This window comes from Linepithema humile, chromosome 5 (assembly GCF_040581485.1).
Source record: "Linepithema humile isolate Giens D197 chromosome 5, Lhum_UNIL_v1.0, whole genome shotgun sequence".
NCBI classification, from domain to species: Eukaryota; Metazoa; Arthropoda; class Insecta; order Hymenoptera; family Formicidae; genus Linepithema; species Linepithema humile.
Genome location: NC_090132.1, coordinates 17,153,183 through 17,172,844, shown reverse-complemented (window position 1 = coordinate 17,172,844; position 19,662 = coordinate 17,153,183). Strand labels below are relative to the sequence as shown.

General features: G+C 30.4%; 2 protein-coding genes, 1 long non-coding RNA gene and 1 pseudogene across 6 annotated transcripts in view; 2 read left to right on the top strand and 2 right to left on the bottom strand.

The window, feature by feature from the left end:
- Positions 1 to 2,861, bottom strand: part of LOC105669320 (decapping and exoribonuclease protein-like) — a 47,519-nt gene extending 44,658 nt beyond the window's left edge. The window contains exons 1-2 of one of the 2 annotated variants that reach the window (XM_067356005.1): positions 2,689 to 2,861; positions 2,401 to 2,590 (exon numbers count right to left, since the gene is read on the bottom strand). The gene's annotated coding sequence lies outside the window, so the exon portion shown is untranslated. The remainder of the gene's footprint in view (positions 1 to 2,400; positions 2,591 to 2,688) is intronic. The other variant, XM_067356006.1, reaches the window with a different exon arrangement.
- A 200-nt stretch (positions 2,862 to 3,061) lies between these two features.
- Positions 3,062 to 6,458, top strand: LOC105669303 (uncharacterized; annotated as a pseudogene).
- Positions 6,459 to 6,671: 213 nt separating this feature from the next.
- On the bottom strand, positions 6,672 to 14,361 carry LOC137000142 (uncharacterized). Its single transcript, XR_010890445.1, has 2 exons — positions 12,300 to 14,361; positions 6,672 to 12,025 (listed from the first exon to the last, which is right to left on the bottom strand). It is a non-coding gene; the product is annotated as an uncharacterized lncRNA (long non-coding RNA).
- Positions 14,362 to 14,528: 167 nt separating this feature from the next.
- Positions 14,529 to 19,282, top strand: LOC105669405 (U4/U6.U5 tri-snRNP-associated protein 1). 3 transcript variants are annotated; one of them, XM_067355993.1, is made up of 11 exons: positions 14,532 to 14,870; positions 14,962 to 15,410; positions 15,533 to 15,661; positions 15,795 to 16,217; positions 16,345 to 16,492; positions 16,665 to 16,939; positions 17,025 to 17,127; positions 17,293 to 17,491; positions 18,570 to 18,756; positions 18,866 to 19,020; positions 19,168 to 19,282. In XM_067355993.1, exons 1-11 carry the CDS (start codon positions 14,708 to 14,710, stop codon positions 19,193 to 19,195), a joined length of 2,259 nt encoding a protein of 752 aa, XP_067212094.1. In that variant the 5' UTR covers positions 14,532 to 14,707; the 3' UTR covers positions 19,196 to 19,282. The 3 variants fall into 3 exon arrangements, 2 of the variants coding, with proteins under 2 accessions (XP_067212094.1, XP_012217776.2); XM_012362353.2 differs by having other exon boundaries at positions 14,533 to 14,870; positions 17,025 to 17,112; XR_010890432.1 differs by lacking the exons at positions 18,866 to 19,020; positions 19,168 to 19,282 and adding an exon at positions 17,647 to 17,763 and having other exon boundaries at positions 14,529 to 14,870; positions 18,570 to 18,709.
- Positions 19,283 to 19,662: the final 380 nt, after the last annotated feature.

Genomic DNA, 19,662 nt, shown 5'->3' with positions numbered 1-19,662 from the left:
AAATAAATTGCAAATATTGCACAGAAAACAATTGTTGCATCGTACGCATTTATATAAATAATTGTATGAGTAATTGTTTCGTTGAATAAAATAACGAATCTTTTAATAACGATTTTTTCCCACGTTTTCAAATAAAAAAGACCTATATGATACTGTTGGCGGTAAATAATTTTCAGTTGGGTCTTTACAATGGGCCAAGTGTTCGATATGAGGAACCGAGCAAATACGGATCTATAAAGAGGTAAGCGATACTCGCCAGTCTTGCGACCGTAACGTATGGAACAGGCAAATGCAAGTGTGTCTAACGTAGCTGTGTATAACTCTCTGTATTCCTTTCGCGTGTGAAACTACGAGCTGGGCATTTGTAATTGTCGTTAGTGTCGGTGACTCGTGACCGGCCTGACAAGAGGACTTTTCAGAACTGTGCGTATCGATATTCCCTCGTACATTATTTCGCACCTACATCACGCATTCACAGTTGAAAATAATTTCTGCTATTTTTCTATAATGAGTTTGAAGAAAGTTACATCGTTCCAATATCACCTTGAAGCTAGTGTAAGTGCACTGACACTTCATTCTTAAATTTGAGACTAGTGATAAATAGTGGCTTTCGTCGATATTTTGATTAAAAAAAAAAAACCAATTCAAAATTTTAAACAATTAGTAATTAAAAGTTGATTTTAATTTTTTTGACTGAAGCAGTTTATATAAAACCGTAATTCTTAAATATTTTTCAGCTTCGCGTTTTCAAACAACTCATTAAAAGTTTCAAAATCACATTATTTTAGAATTGTTATCACATTAATATTATTGATATATGTACAAATTTTGTAACAATCTTATAATAAATAATTTATTTTGACCCTTTTTGGCAAAAGCGCTTGTACCCCGAATTTGAAATATTAATAAATCAAAGACATAAGTCGAAAATGGAACGAGTTGTTTCATTAAACACACGCTATGCCTATGAAACGTTATATTTTACGTATGTGTCGACACGGTGCGTGACGACGATAGTTCCCACAATAAAAGAGCCGGGATATGTTTACCAATTATACGTATGTACATATATGCGACCATAGGAACGAACACGTCCGGCGTGATATTGCAGGAAAAACTAGCTTTGTTTAATTTGTGTGTAGAAATTGAGAAACAATGCTACAAATTTTTTAAGCCTTTGTAAAATATATAATGTATATATAAAAAGTAGGTTAAATAGCAAGACTAAATCCATCATTTATCTTATATAAAACTTATGCCCACATGCATAACATCCAGATAGCTAAACATTAACAATATTGGCAGATTAATTTTGCAAAGATATCTGTTTAACTTTTAATATGTTTATTTTTGTCACCTGTTGCTTTATTCTTTATTTCAATTGTCAGATTTTTTTGCAAAATTCTACAACTTCAAAGAAAGCATTTATTCTTTATTTAATTAAATGCATGATACAAATTTATTTAACAGACGTTCTTGAAGCCACAAATAATAAATTAATATAACTATCTAATAAGCAAAATGTTAGCAATATTGGTAAATTGACAGCAGATTTGATTAAATGGCAATTTATATAAAGAATAAACTGTGTTAAAAAATAAATAAATTAAAATTTAAAAAGTTATCTTTACAAGTCACATTCATTTAGAGGCTTTAATTACTACATCCATAATAAATATTGCAAAGTTTTTTTGAAATCAAATTATATATATATAATTAATTAATTACATATATAAAATTTAATTTTTAAAAAAATTTTGGAGCCATTAAACATTTATAAATGTTAATATAATATTAAATATATATATATATATTTAAAAAATATATATATTTTTTTAATAATTTTGTTCATGTTGCATGCTTCAATGTGCTCCTACTTGTTCAATATGCTCTAATCTATAGTATAAGTAACATAATACTATAGATTGGAACATATTGGAGCGAGTAGGAGCATGTTGGGACATACAATAAAACAAACCTAATATTATATTAACATTTAATTTATAGATGTTTAATAGCTCCAAAATTTTCTTTAAAATCAAATTTTATATATAATATATATACAAAATCTTTCAATTTTACTGAACTACAGAATCTTTAAAGTTTTTACCAGTTACAGAAGGCAACAAATTACAATTGTGTATGAAAAATACTAATTGAGATCTCTCTTTTTCATGAGATTTTTTGACCTATTGTAAAGTTCATGTCTTTCTTCATGGATTAATATTGACACAGTGATTATATAATCACAATTCTATTTTTTCGAAAAATATTGATGTACATACTGCCTCGATCATTACGATCAAACATCATGGTTATTTCAACTCGCCATTCAAATTACTTTTGCATTATATACATGTATATATATATTTAAAATGTTATAATTATGTACAAGCTTACTTGTGCGTAAAAAACGTGATCCGATTCGGCTCGACGTAGATGGAGATGCAAATCTCTATTTGCTGGTCATATCATGATTCATATCAACATTTCAGCAACATTTGGTTATCTGCAGCTTGTTCTAACGACACGATTATTTGCAAATTACAACATAACCTTTTTAGTTACGTAAAGTTTTTTCTTATTGTTCCTGAAAAAAGATGAAGAATTTACTATTTCTTATGACTTCTGTAAAATATAAATATGCTTTTAATATAATTGTTCTAACTACGCATAAAAGATACATACATACATGTCGTGTAATTGAGATGGATTTGTACAATTTCTCACTATGTAAATTTCCGTTACAAATCTTCACAAACCGAATCGCGATTCCGCAAATTCGTTTTCTTCTTAATGTTCAATTTAACAAATAATATGTGTGGGACGGAAAATATGTAAACGTTTGTAATAATTTAATCGCAAAATTGTTCGTTTGCATTTTCTTTTTGTAACCGTCAGATTTGAAATCACTTTGGTGCTTTTAACTGTTGCGACTAAAGACTCATGCATACACAGAACGCGGTACGCATAACGGAAGTCGATTCAACGGCCAATTAACTTCTCGCGTTTTTGGAACTAGCAAGAGATTATTGGCAGTCGACTTCCGTCACATGTAACGCATCCTGTGTGCAGAGGCCCGTACTAGAGCAACTGGCATGAGCGTTACCACTGCTGTCAATTTTTGTATTCATCCCAACCTATAAATTATATTTCCTATTTCCTGATCTTTTTGCAGTCTTTTTCTTGATTGTATTGTATTGTGTTCCATCGTATTTCAGCAATACTTTAAAAACCGAGTGATAAAGATTTATTTCTTAAGAAATACTTTATAAATCACTTTCTTATTTGTTAATATCTGTCATATATCATTAGTGTTATTAAAATATTATTAACTACAAAGTCTTTGAAATCATCAGTTATCTTAAATCACAATATTTGAAGTAAGAGATTATTTTCACCTTTTACCACTGCTCTGTGCGAGGAAACGGCCATTTGTAGATACGTACTTTTCAATTTTCTTTTTATAAATTTTGTTAGAACTTTATTAATAATTATGCATAAACGACTAAAGATTATACGCAAATATTACAATAATTTGGAGTATAATAAAATCAGCAAAGAAGTAAGTATGGATAAGTATAATATATAATATAAACATATTGTGTTAATAAATTATTAAATTAATATTAATGTTAAAAATAAAGACTATATTTTTGATGAAATGTGTAACATTAATTTATATATATATTGTTAGGAAGCACTAAAGCGTATATCCACTTTAACTAGGAAATAAAATTTAAATGTATTAATCTGTTAAATAAGTAAGCATGATATTTTAAGGTATAAGTAATCTGACAATAAGAGAAATGTAAAAGTTGCTTCTATAAATGTCATTTTTAATATCTATCTATTTATAGATTCTTCTTCTTAATAACTTGTATAACAGATAATTTATCCATTTTTTAATTTGCCTGTGAGCATATAGAGAGATGTAATTACTGATATGAATCAATTATTCAATTATATTACCACAAGAGTAATGGTAAATATAACATTTCTTTCGCAATTACTGTTGTAAAAATATATTGATCTTATATTATTTTTTTTTAAATTATATTTTATCTACAAATAACAATAGCAGATACATAAATACAATATCATAAAGTACCATATACTTCTGATGAGATATTTTTTAATTAAATACATATTATGTCATTTGTGTATAATAAAGGTTAGTTAAAAAATTCAGAATTATTCAAATAATCTGATTATTTGATTAAAAAGCTTGTTAATCAATTCAAAAGAAAAATTCTAAATCAGAGGTATAAGGCATTATATTAAGATTTAACATACATTCGATTACTTATAAAATAAAATATAAAATAAATACTTATCTTAAATACTTATTATAAATACTTATAAATTTTAATTCTTACTTTCTTTTTGTCAATAAAGAAGAAAACTGCGAATGCTTACAATCAAAGGAAATACACTTTCAGACTTATTTCTTATTAATAATGACTTTTATATTTAGTATGTGGAAAGAAGATGAGATGCAATTAATTATAGAAAATTTCTTTCTGTAAATATTTAATAAAAAATATGTTGTTATATATATTTTTTAATTAATACTTGTATTTATTATGTTATATTTAAAATTTTATTGATTTTATAGTTATATTTTTGTGTTTTAGTACAGACTTACAGTTTGATTGTATTGCAATTCGTAATAAACTGCAAATATTAAAAACTATTATAGCTGAAGGTAAGAAAAATATCCTCATAATCTAATAAAAATGTCTTTTTAACTCAATATTTAAGGTTTCTTAAATTTGTATTGTACAGGTTGTAACGAAATGATACTTCTACAAGACTCAGATTTGTATGCAGTTATTAGTTATTTAATGATAACAAGAAAAATTTCTTTAAACAAAATTTGGGTACAAGAACAAATACAAGAGACATTTTTATCACTTTTAAATAAGAATTTTCATCATTCAGATTTTCCTATTCATGTATTTCAATTTAAGGAAGATTTACTTACAACTAGAAAAAATGATTGCAGTTTAAATATAACATCCATATGGTCAGAAAATATTGTAGCTGCAAAAAATTTGGCATTTTCTTTAAATGTATATTATTCAAATTACTCAATACAGTTGCATATCGAGAGAGAATTATGCACTTAAGCATTATTAAATTATGTCTTTTTCATTATTTAGAAAAAAATTATATACATAAATTTACATATGAATTTCTACTCTATCTATCATATGCCTCATATACAACTACTTGACAAAGTGATGCGTGACAAATTCTTCCAACATACATTCTAGAACATATTTTAAGTTGAAAACAAAAGAAGATGAAAGTGACAACGATAATACTTGTAACTATGCAGTTTATCACCCATTTTATGATGGTGCATAGAAGGTGATAAATAAGTATATGACTCATAAGGGCAGTATATGGTCATGTATAACATTGTGTGTATGAGGGATATATACATTTTCTTTATCTTACTATAATAATTCTATTTAATTCTTATTATTACTATAGAATTTTTAAAAAGTTTAATTTAAGACTAGTTTTAAGTTTTATTTTAAATTTATTTCAAGATTTAAAAAGTTTAATAAAACTTATGTGTTAAATTTGTAATTGATTGTAGCGACGATATTAAAAACTGCGTTGATTCTACTAACAAAGGATTCGAAATTTGGAGTACTATGTCTTTTGATTCTAGAATGCAAGTATTATCTAACTTTGCGTTCACATTAAAATGCAATAGGTAAATGTATATGTTATTACCAAATTTATATATATATATTTTTATATAGTACTCTTATTTTGTATACTAGTGATAATTTTCTAATTGTTTTCTTTTTAGTAAATTTTTATTGGCAGATGTGATATCAAGATGGATAAAAGGCTCATATCTCAGTAAAATAAATTCAGTATGTTTAAAACGGACAGATTTGAAATAACATCACAACATAAACCAATGGGTGTTATTTTTCTTAAGGAAGAAAATGAAATTACTTTATTTTCAAGGTTAATACAAAGTTTAATTGCTGGTAATTCTGTTATTGTGCTATGTGATGCAAATTCTTGTAATTTGGCACCATATTGTAATATGTTTGCAACAGCTGAGATACCTCGAGGTGTTATAAATATGTTGCCAAGTGAAAGTTTAAGAAATTTGGAAACATTTTTATTTGACAATATTTATGCAGAATATATAACTAGTTTTTTCATAAAAAGTCAAACAAATAACGCTGTAGATAATTTTCTAACGTTTAAGAAGCTTACCATATCAAAGCAAATTGTAGTTGCTATTGAACGATTTTAGTTATTAATTATACATATATAGATGATTTATTATTGACGTTAAAACCAATGTTTTTTATAATATTTATGTATTATACACAAATATAAATACCTCGATATATTTATTTTGCTATTACAATATGAGAATTCATTGTCGTTCATACATTTTTTAAAAATAAAGCTGACAATCAAATAATTATATATGCTTTGTATAAATAATTATAGCTTGTGTCAAAGCTATAAAAGATTCCTCTTCCTCATAGATTTTTCATCATTTACAATATATGTATAGTATTAAACTGTGTACATTCCAGAAAAAAATATTGCAACAATTTTTCTTTCATAAGTTTCGGAATACATTATGATCGTGAAGATCTCATCGGATGTCATTATGTGATGTATTTTGAAACTCACAAAAAAAAAAAAAACAAAAAAAAAAGAAGTATCATAGCAGAGAGAAACCTGAGAGGGGCCACGCTGCTGTTTTTCGTAAGACGCTTTTTCTAGGCTGTACACTAGCGGCGCGTACATCCATTTTACAGTCTGCTTGGAACTACATGGCCACATCCATTTTCCGGGATGGTAAAAGAGCCCTGGTTGGTCATGTCCGTGTTACATCCACAATTTATTGAACAGAAATACGTCTCGCATATAGATGTAAATTATATCTATATGTTATAAATTGTATCTATATAAATTATATCTATATGCGAGACGTATTTCTGTTTAATAAATTGTGGATGTAACACGGACATGAACCAACCATGACTCTTAAGCTGGTTCTACAATAAGTTGCAAATGCCCCGTCACCGGTCGCGAAGGATGGCAACTACTAATTGGAAAGCGCTATTTCTAGTTATTTTTAGTAAGACGGAGCATTCGCGACTGGCGACGGAGTATTTGCAACTTATTGTAGAACCGGCCTTACCATACCGGAAAATGGATGTAATACGTACATGAACCATAGATATATTACATATAGGGTGCGTTCCACTTAATGCCCGCAACGCTCCTAGGATCATTTTATCCTTGTTTTTCATCGAAAGTTAAACGAGGATAAAATGATTCTAGGAGCGTTGCGGGCGTTAAGTGGAACGCACCCATAGATAGAGCTTTGTACCATTTTTGCTATAGTGCAACACGTGCCAAAATAATGACGGATTTTCCTCCGCGCATGCACATTCGTATATTTATCTTTTGGGATACAGCACTTTTACATAAAATTAGGTTATATCCTTGGCTGTCATCTATGGCTGTCATGGATAAACAGAAGATAAATGCGCGATTGCACATGCGCGAGGGAGGAAAAGATAATTTTATCTTGGCACGCGTAAGATTCACAAAGCTCTATCTATATGTAATATATCTATGACATGAACCAACCAGGCCTCTTTTATCATCCCGGAAAATGGATGTGGCCATGTAGTTCCAGGCAGGCTGTAAAATGGATGTACGCGCCGCTAGTGTACGGTCTAGAAAAAGCGTCTTATGAAAAATGGCAGCGTGGCCCCTCTCAGATTTCTCTCTGGTACAATCATTTTCTTTCTTTCAATGGAAAGAGAATTTAAAGAATGTTGTGAAATAAAATACATTGTTTGTCGAGAAAAGATTTTAATAAAACCAAATACAATATAATAATAATATACAATAAATAATATTAAATTCAGAAAACATATACACAATAAAGAAGAAATATATACAACAATGCTGCATACAGATGCAATAATATGATATACATACATATACAGGGTGTCTGGCAATAATCGCCCCACCGGTCATATACAGGTAGAGGAGGTCAAATCGAGTAGAAAAGTCCTTTACCATTTTTTGATTTTTGTAATATGTACTAAGTAATTAACGAAAAAAGATTGGTGAATCCGTGCAAGTAAAGCGCGCGCAGCGAGAAGGACATCCCACTGCTATGCGATCACTAGGCGCGCGATGAAGTGTTGGGAGGAGCGCTCTACAAATGACAATGGCAACATACGAGCGGCGCGTAACGCTAGATCCTTGTGTCCTAGTGATCGCGTAGCAGTGGGACGTCCTTCTCACCGCGCGCGCTTTACTCGCGCGGATTCGCCGATCTTTTTTCGTTAATTACTCAGTACTTATTATGAAAATTAAAAAATGGCAAAGGACTTTTCTACTCGATTTGACCTCCTCTACCTGTATATGACCGGTGGGGCGATTATTGCCAGACACCCTGTATATGTAATACAATATACAATTATATAATATAATATATAATATACAATATAATATACAATATATTAATACAATATTTTGTACAAATAAGAAAAAAATTTTTACAAGTTTACAATATTTAAGAGAAATGTTCCAATGGAAATATATTTAAGAATTAATTATTATGAAAGATGTGATGTTTTCTATGAAAATAATATTTTTAATATTATATAATAAAGATTAAAATTTACTTCGCGGAAATTTAAAACCAAAATTTGCATTTATTAAACGACGATATTAAATATTTGCAAAAATAATTGGATATGTAAATTTACCACAGTTTCTGGACATTATATTTATGAATATTACAAAATTATTTTGTTCATATATTTTCGGAGATTGAGACATATCCAGCCATTGAGACATTTAGCTTATTATAATTTTTCTTAATATATTATCCTATATTCCATCGAAATAATATACAAGATAATACAAAATGAAAATAATATGTCAATAAAATCATTTAAACGTTCAAAAGTTTTATGTATAATGCAAAATACTTTAGTTAAAAAGAGCTAAACAATACGATTTTTCATTTATAATCGAAAGTATCTCTTATAATTAAAAAAATAGTAATATTTTATTAGTGAAATTTATTAATCTAAACATTTAAACGTCTAAATGTTCATACTTTTTCATAATTTACGCAAGAAACATCTTCCGTTTTTTGAAAGAGAATCTTGCTGTTTGCCCACCCGAAGTTTTATCATTACTTTTGTCATCAATAAACTACAAACTAACTGCCAAAGCAGAAGTTCCAAAGTTTATCGATAGCAAAAAATTAAAAAAAAAATACAATATAGAAGTGATAAAAAGTTTTAAAATCCTATCTACCTACCCAAAAACTTCATCTAGTAGAAAATCCTACCTAATTAGAAATTCTATACCTAAGAGTTCGTACAAAAAATCTTAAATGGATAAGGTTTAATGAGATTGAATCGCGGAATCGTTTGGAAGTTTTTCGCGGAATCGTTTAAGAATTTTTTTCGCGAGATGCTTAGCGCAGAGCTCAGCTCAGTTACTGCCATTTGCATCTGGAATTCGGGAGGAAATTTTCCGCAGGATGCTGTAGCACAGAGCTCGGCTCAGTTACTGTCATTTGCATCTGAATTTGGGAAGAGAGTTTTTCGCAAGATGCTTTAGCGCAGAGCTCGGCTCAGTTACCGCTATTTGCATCTGAATTTCGGGAGGGAGTTTTCCACAGGATGCTTTAGCGCAGAGCTTGGCTCAGTTACCGCTATTTGCATCCAAAATCTGAGAGCTACTACCTTGGTGTTTCGCACAGGACGCTAGCGCAGAGCTCAGCTCAGTTTCCGCTAGTTGCGTCCGAAATTTTTGTTGATAGTCGATCATTATTCAATGATCGATCGTATCAACGTTGTTTCGAGATCTGTGCTCGACCATCATCGACGGGACCACAAATTTCGAATTTCCGTGCTCAACCATGGGATCAACACTAGAACTACTAACGATTAACATATACCAATTTTTATTTCTTTTTTCTTTTTTTTTAAAAGGTGATAAAGAGAAAAAGTACATTAATTAATTTAATTATTTAACACAATGCAACACAAGTCACAGAAAAAAATCTCAAAAAATACATTATAAATTTAAATAATTATTCTAAAATGAATAAACCGGTCATTTTGACCGCTTTGGTAGTTCTAGTGTTAAGCCATAGGACCACGGATGCATGGGTAGACTAGGAAAGATTGCGAAGAAATTGACGTATAGCAAGAATAAATATATATTTCAAAATTGTAAATAAATTGTTAATAAAAAATGCACTCTTTTTTTATTAGATAAATTATTTCAAATATACCATAATTCATTAATATATTTACGTTTGTGTAAAAGAATTTTTTTTTTAATTTTTAATTTAAATTTGTGATACATTTGTGGTACATATGTATTTAAAAATTTTCTTTTGCTCTTCAACGACAATTTATAATATTTAATCCTGGAAAAATATAAAAAAATAAATCACTTACCGTAGGAAAGGAAGAAATGAAAGTACACATTTACACACAGAAAAGGAATTTTGCTATCGCAATAAAAAGTTGCTATTGCATGTTAAATATGTTAGCGATAAAATTTTGCTATTGTAACTACTTTTACAGATTATTCGATATGCAACAAATCTGTTTTGTTCAAAAAATTGACAAATTTTTGAGATAAGAAAACAAGTTAAAATTCGCTGTTATAACAAAATAATTTATTTTTAATAAATTTATTTTACTATTGCAATGAAATTGTCGCCATTAATACAAATTTTGATAGTAAGAAAAAAATAAATTTCTTATTATATATTAGCAATATAATTTGCAGATTTAACAAAACTAATTTTGGTAAATAAAATTATTATCTATAACAAATCTCTTTGCTGTTCAAATAATAATCAACTGTAAGAAATTTTGCTACGATAGCTTATATAAAATTTACTGCGGCAGCAAATACTTTTTTTCCATGTATTAACAAGTTTTATTTTTTATTTTATGTATAATCTTTTTTTTTAAATATTTTTTTTAAATATTTTTTCTCATATAAAAAAAATATAAATAAATATATAAACATATATAAACATAAGTACATTATTCAGAATAAAAATATATTGGGTTATTTAAAAAATTTGTAATAATTTTTATAATAAAATTGAAAACAATTTTTATATGTTTAGAGTCATCTTTGTTCAGTAATATATGCACCATTGTTTTCGACAACTTTTGGCCATCTCTAACAACTTGTGCATACATTATTAAATAAAGATATATAAACATATAAAAATTGTTTTCAATTCTGTCATCAAAAAATTCTACAAACTCTCTGAATAATTCAATATATTTTGTTCTGATCTGTCAATCATGAAATACATTTAGGAAATATTCCAGGATTAAATATTCATCAACGCATCTAAGTCCTAGCCTATCCATTTTAAGATAATGAATCAAAGAAATAGTGTACCTTTTATAATTTTATTCAAAGTATTCTGGTGTATGATTATATTTTTAATATTATATGATTAATATTTAATATATATGGATTCAAAGGGCTATTAGGCTGATGAAAGTTGTTTCAATTTCGGGCTCAATCAAAATCAAAATTAGAAACACTTTGCTTTTTTTTAATGTACAACGCATTTTGCAGGTTACATATTTTTTAATAATTTTTATAATTATAATCTAATATAATATGTATCTTTTCTAGATATATATAATAATATTGGTAACACATAATTAAATTTAATATAAATTAACTAAAAAAATAAGTACTTTGTTCTTTTAAAAACAAATGCACGTACAACTCAAAATACTTTTAAAAAATACGAGAGAATAAAATTTTGATATAACTACTATAAGGCAATAAAAATTATACGACCTGCAAAGTGTCTCGCGTTTATATATTTTTACACCATTATTTGATCCATTATCTTAATAATAAACGACAAATTAAACTAACTCACCGATCGATGCGCAGCAGCGGAGTTGTCGTTCTGTTGATCTGCATAGTTGATCTGTAAAATACGAAATAAATCAAAATTATAGCAGCGTTCACAATATAAAATATTTGTGAAATCATAAAAAATATTGAGTACATCGAACTTTTAATTCGTTTTCTAAGCAAATATGTAATAAAAGAATTATTAAAAAAGTTTAATTATTTAAATAAAAAGTAAAAAAATATGCGAATAAATTCTAATAATGATAAATATTAACTAATGTAAATATTTTGTCTTTCAAATATTTTAATGTACAATATTTTCAACAAATAAATGAATTATTGCTTACCGTAAAGTTGCTCCGCCGGCGCCCGATGCTCCTCCTGAGCCTGCTCCTCCTCTCAGTGGTCCTTCGAAGCACTCACATTGAATCACACGCGTTCGCGGCGCATGCATTGCTCGCATGCGTACCTGAATACGAAAATCGCGCGATACTTAAAACGGCACTCCCGACATCACAGGCGAATCGAACCGAATTGTCCAAGCTGTGACGTTACGCGCGAATTCCGTCCGCGTTTCAGACGACCACATTTACCAATTGGGGCACGATTCTCTCAAAACAGAAGGCAAAGATAAGCTCGAAGAAGATGAGGTGATTAGTCATCCAATCAACCGACTAGATACAAGGCATCTGAAAAGCAATCGGTAGCGTTTGACTAACTCCGGTAGCCGTCCTCGACTACCTTCGACAGTCCGGCTATCTGTACAACTAGCGCGCTGCACGTAGAACCGAAGATTGCCCTGCCGTAGTGGAGATTTTATGATTGAAACCGACCTTTCCCTCCCCCGAGCCAAGCCTAAAGTAAAAAAAAATCGTGTCCCAATATTTGTCATACAGCAAAAATGCGTTCATCTATAGATTCGCTATAACTCTCGGCATTAACGGCACTCCCGACGCGCATTTTGTTATACTATACGACGGAACGAATATATTTTGTAGCACCGATTACGCGCACAAAGTTGATCTGCAAAATAAAAAAGTAAATCCAGATTAGAGTACTGTTCAAAATGATTAATATTTGTGAAATAATTATTGCGCACATTGAATTTTATATTCGTTTATCTATGCATACAGAATTAAAATTTTTAAGAATTAAAATTTTTTAAAATATATTTTTTGAATAAAGAAAAAAGTTTAATTAGTTGAAATAATATGTAAAAAATTTCTAAAAATAGTGAATATTCATTTACTATTATAAATATTTTACTAAATATTTAAAGTATTTTAAATATTTTATATCCGCTACATTATATAATATTTTATATGCAATATTTTGCGAATAACAAATAAATGAATTATTGCTTACCGTAAAGTTGCTCCGCCGGCGCCCGATGCTCCTCCTGAGCCTCCTCCTCCTCTCAGTGGTCCTTCGAAGCACTCACATTGAATCACACGCGTTCGCGGCGCATGCATTGCTCGCATGCGTACCTGAATACGAAAATCGCGCGATACTTAAAACGGCACTCCCGACATCACAGGCGAATCGAACCGAATTGTCCAAGCTGTGACGTTACGCGCGAATTCCGTCTGCGTTTCAGACGACCACATTTACCAATTGGGGCACGATTCTTTCAAAACAGAAGGCAAAGATAAGCTCGAAGAAGATGAGGTGATTAGTCATCCAATCAACCGACTAGATACAAGGCATCTGAAAAGCAATCGGTAGCGTTTGACTAACTCCGGTAGCCGTCCTCGACTACCTTCGACAGTCCGGCTATCTGTACAACTAGCGCGCTGCACGTAGAACCGAAGATTGCCCTGCCGTAGTGGAGATTTTATGATTGAAACCGACCTTTCCCTCCCCCGAGCCAAGCCTAAAGTCAAAAAAAATCGTGTCCCGATATTTGTCATACAGCAAAAATGCGTTCATCTATAGATTCGCACGGCACTTTAACGGCACTCCGCGTTTTATATTACTGCGAAATTACAGCGGAACGATGTTACAATAATCTTACGATATTTTAGCCGACACTCCCGACGCGTATTTTGTCATATTAGGATGAAAGTTAAACTCGAATATCGCTCATCGCACGGAATACGCGTTCGACACGCTGCCATGTACGCAACAGGTAATGGTAGATAGGGGGAGGAAGGTGAAAAACTGTGAGAAGAATTGGGGTAGTTGGGGGGGGGGGGAATAACGCGCCGATACGCGAAACGGTCTGTCTCGTTCAAGTGCCGCCGTGCGAATAGTAAAATCCAGCTCAAGCTCAAGTATAAGGTCAAATTGGGAAAAGTACTATTTGGAAGAAGTAGGGAAAGGAATGTATACATGCCGATCAGTGTGTGCAAGAGAGAAAGTGTGAGAGTGAGGAAGAGAGGATATAAAGTACGTAGGTCACAGAGCGAACGTAAACAACCCCCCCCCCCTCATGCCGTGAATCAGTGTCGAAATTCCTAATATGATATTGTTAGATATTTCTACGGTCGACCGACAAACGGCGCCAATAAGGCACCAGGCGATACCTCGAATCGAAAGACATCGACTCTCGATATATCGATAGAACTAATCGATCTATCATGGATAGTACGGTACACATGCGCAAGCAAGTACAATAATTTAATATGGCGGAAACGGTACGTTGATACAGTTCGTGGTGTTATTGCGTGATAATTCGGTTAGTAAAAATAATACATAATATCATTATAAATATTTAAAACTACAATCGTACGGTAGTGACCGATAAAGTGTTATCATGGGTTCTAACAAACGGCACAAAACCGAAAAATCTCGCGATGCTAAGAAGAAGCGTCATCGCAGTCGTTCCCGAAGTTATACACCTGATCGTGAGAAATCTGAGAAGCATAGACATCACAAAAAGCACAGGAGGAAAGAGCGCAAGGATTATGACAGCGATGGTATGAAATTTTACATGATTTGCATAAAATTTATGTATAGAGTTGTATGTATGTATAGAGTATATATAGAGTTTTTCTTTTTTATTTTTAGTTGAGATTGTTAATGCTCCACCACCACCAAAAATATCAAAATCATCACACCCATCGACGCCTCCACCACCAGAAATTTCCAAACAACGCAGCCCATCTCCTGCTAAAGGTGGAGCATCACAAGCTTCATTATCCATTGAGGAAACCAATAAGCTTCGTGCAAAATTAGGATTAAAGCCGTTAGAGATTGATAATACACCAAAAGAAGATCCAAATAAAATCAAAGATGATTTGGGAGAGTTTTACCATAAACCTGCACCAAATAACAGTGATAAAGTAAAGGCACAGAAGCTAAGAGAAAAGATAGGTACTCAAAAGGAGAAACGACAAATTGAGTCAAATTTATCAAAGATGAAGAGTTTGGGTGAATGTGATTCTGATGACGATACTCAATCATGGATCAACAAATCTAGACACTTGGAAGAAGAGAAAAAGAAAGCAGAGAAGAGAGTAATGCTTTAATATTTGTTATAGTATTTTTATTAAAATATTTATCAAAAATTTTATATTAAAATATTATATAAAAAGTAATTATATTTCTCATTTTCTAAAATATTTTATTTTAATTTAAGGCAAAGATGTTAGATCAGTTGGATGAAGAATTTGGAATTGGTAATTTGGTCAAGGAAGAAATACATACTGCTCGTAATACTGCTTATACAGAGAAGGATTTGAAAGGCCTTAAAGTTGAACACAATATTGTAAGTTAATATGTCATATTAATTATTTTAACATAAAAATTTTCATAAAACTCGAGACACAAATTAATTATCTCTATTTATTTTTTACATTTTCTAGTTTCTAGTAATAAATGTCAAATAAAATATTTTGTAGGAAACGTTTGAGGAAGGTAAAACTGTAATCTTAACATTGAAAGATCAAGAAGTATTAAATGAAAATAATGCTGATTTACTCGTGAATATGAATATGATTGATAATGAGCGTTACAAACGTAGTGTTTTGAATAAGACTAAGAAACCTACTTACGATCCATATGCTGATGAAAATTTTGATGAATATGGATTTTCCAAAAATAAAATTTTGGAAAAGTATGATGAGGAAATTGAGGGTGAAAAAAGGGACAATTTTGTATTGGGTGTTAATAATCCAGTAGAATTGAAACGACGTCAAGTAGAAACAGTGAAACAGCGCTTAGCAAATAAAAAACTAGAATCGCTACAGATTGCAGAACCAAAACTAGCAAGTGAATATTACAACGAAGAAGAACTTGCAAAGTTTAAAAAACCAAAGAAGAAGGTAAAGAAATTTTCAACTTCTGTATTAGCTGCCTAGTGTCGTCTTTATATTTTACATTCACATTTTATATTCATAATTTATTCAAATAAATAACTGCAAATTTATAATGTAATACACATGATTTTAGATTCGAAAAATTAGAACGAAAAAAGTACTCAAGGCCGATGATTTAGTTCCTGTCGAAAATGATTATCTTAGAGATCTTGGAAGTAGGAGAAGGAAAAAACCAGAAGACTCGAAGGATAATGAGTCTTTAGATATCGACGATTTGGAGGGTAATTCCTATAATTTATATAATAATTTTTATATTTTATTTTTGTAAAATTGCCAAATGGGTTTATTTAGAAATTAATCATATGTAGACTGTATATAGAATTTAACTTTGTTGGGAAACATTATTTAATTACATATGTTTATTAAAGTTTTACATAATTATTATTAACACAGCTCCTGCAGAAGATCTTACTGGAATAAAGCTTGAAGAAGATGATAAAGAATTGGAGCTACAGTTGGCTTTAAAGAAAGCTCAGCGATTGAAAGAAGGATATCCAGCTGGAATTCAGAAAACTGTTGAAACAATAAAGCAAGAAACTCTTAGCTCAGAGGAGAACCAAGCTGGAAACATTGTTCTTAATTCTACTGCAGAATTTTGTAGAACTTTAGGTGATATACCCACATACGGACTTGCAGGAAATAGAGAGGAAAATGGACAAGAACTTATGGTACATCGATTATGACATATTGTTATTCACATTCTATTTATATTGGTAAACATACATATGTATTTTTATAATGTAAATATTTTAGGATTTCGAATTGGATGAAATTAAAGATGAGCCACCTGCAAATGAGGATGAGGATAATGGTCGTGGTGCTTGGAACACTGTGCATTTAGGTATTTTGCGTATCGGTGTGCAGATTCATTTAAGTAAAATTGACTATTCTTGAAAAAGAGAAAATTGCATTTCGGCATTTCGTGAATTTACTTTTATAATTAAAGAATATAATATTTTATAATAAGGAATTATTTTATATATGTACTTTTTGCTTAACTAAACAAATTTTATATAAACAGATGAGAACACTTCAGAACCAGTCGTAATGGAGGCGGCAATTCTCGATGCTGAGCCGTCTCTCGGACAAGGGGTAAGTGGAGCTTTGAAATTAGCAATGAGCAAAGGTTACTTGCAAAAGGAGGATAGTAATCGACCTTCAGCGTCACGATTTGCACATTTGCAAGCTCAGAATTACTCGATAGAAGATAAAACATACGGGTGAGTGAGTCATATATCATCGCGATTCGATGTAAGATTTCTTACGTATTTTAAATACATATCGCGGTGAAAATGCGTAAGAAGTGAGTCTTATGTCGAATATGTTTTCACAAATATTGTGTTAGACAAGTCTCTAGTGAATTTCAAACTGTCAGTTAACAGTCTTAAATAGAGCCCGGAAATCGGTGCTCGGAACGGGTCCGCTACCACTACGAGTTTACTGCTTAATCGGAGGCGAACAGCAGGCCGAGAAGAGAGTAGGATTTGTTAAGGTATGTTTATGTTATGCGATTCCGTTGCTGCAGATCATGCTAAGATTCTAGACAAGTCTATGTTTATGGGAAAATCAGACGCAGAAGTTAGATTGCAGAATTTTCTAACGAGATAGACGTGCAAGGAAGGTATTGCTCTTTTTTTTTCTCAGTACAATACAGTTTTATGATTGTTTTATACATAACTACAGAGCTTGCATGTGTTTAATGTAAACTAGTCTATTATGGACATTTTGCGGCAATAATAATTGCTCAGCTGCTAGATATTTAAACGTTAACATCTTCCAGCATTTGAATGTTTGATGAATATAAAAATAATAAAATATAAAGAATTTATACACATGTGCATGGAGAGATATTATCTACTTTCTGTGAATCAGTATACTGTATAAACTTACTTATATTGAAAAAAGTGCATCAAATAATAATTAATTCATGCAGAATTTAAATAACATAAACTGTGAAAATTAAACTTAATTGGTATAAACAATTAAAATTTATTACATTTATCGACTTGTTTAGATTTATTTTAGTTTAATCGCATAATGTAATGTATCTTGAAGATTTGCGAGTCATTTTTTATCAAAACTTGTTAATGTTGGTGGTGGACACAAGTTTCAGAACATCGTATTTCAAGGGCTTTGTTTTTTATCTTGTTTGCATAATATTAAAATACTTGTTAAATAAGATAAGAGTACATTTTAGCTGATATCTTTGCAAAAAAACGAACTGAATTTTATTGATAAAGAACTCACAATTTGTGATGTTTATTTTACTTGCTCGTTTATGCATTATTTTCGTTTTAGAGATGATGACAAATTCGGCAGAAGAGATCGCTTTAATGGACCGACATCTGATTTCAAGGAGAAGGATGGTTTCAAACCAAACGTTAAACTTGAATATATTGATGACGACGGGCACGTCTTAAGCGCTAAGGAAGCTTTTCGATATCTATCACATAAATTTCATGGAAAAGGACCAGGAAAAAACAAGGTTCTTATACTAGATTTTGATAGTGATTAAATATATATTAGACATACAATCTTTCTCATTCAAATCGAGATTGATATCGGAAATTGTAATAATTTTTCAATAATTTTAGGTGGAGAAGAGGATGAAGAAAGCTGAGCAAGAAGTTTTAATGAAGCGAATGTCTTCGACAGATACACCTTTAGGTACACTAAACTTGCTGCAAGCTAAACAAAAGGAAACTCAATCACCGTATATAGTGCTTAGCGGCAGTAAACAGATGCAAACGTAAGAATATTCAGTAAATTTTTTTTTTTTTTTTTTTTTTAAATTATTTAAAAACAAATATATCAATGATTAGTGTACTAGTAATTTAAATACATATACATGCTAATTTTTTAAAGATTTTAGTGTAATGATAAATTTTTGTTGCAGGACTAGCATAGCAAAAACAAAACATTAAGGGATAAACGCAAACAAGGATAAAAATTGTACATAATCTTACGTATACATAGTGTAGCGTTTGCAAATAAAATTGAGTTCACAACTTCGTATGATGAAAATATTAACCAAAGGAGCGAAAAGGATACGAGATGTTTTTTTTTTTTAATTATACTGTGGATGCGGGATGAAATAAATATTTGGATATTCCTTGACTCAATTCAACTAGTGTTGAATCTGTATAACTTGTTTGGCTTTATAACGCATCATTGAAAAAAATATGAGTAAAAGTAATATTATTTTATAGATCTTACTTTATACAATAAAGTATACTTCATAAACATTTTGTAATTGACAAATTGCATATTATTCCATAATATATCTAAAGCGATTATGTTTTCACATTACATTTTGCGCTGTATGCATAAAGAAAAATATTAGAAAGAGATTTCCAAATGATAAAGAAAAAGTGTTACTTCGCCCGATGAC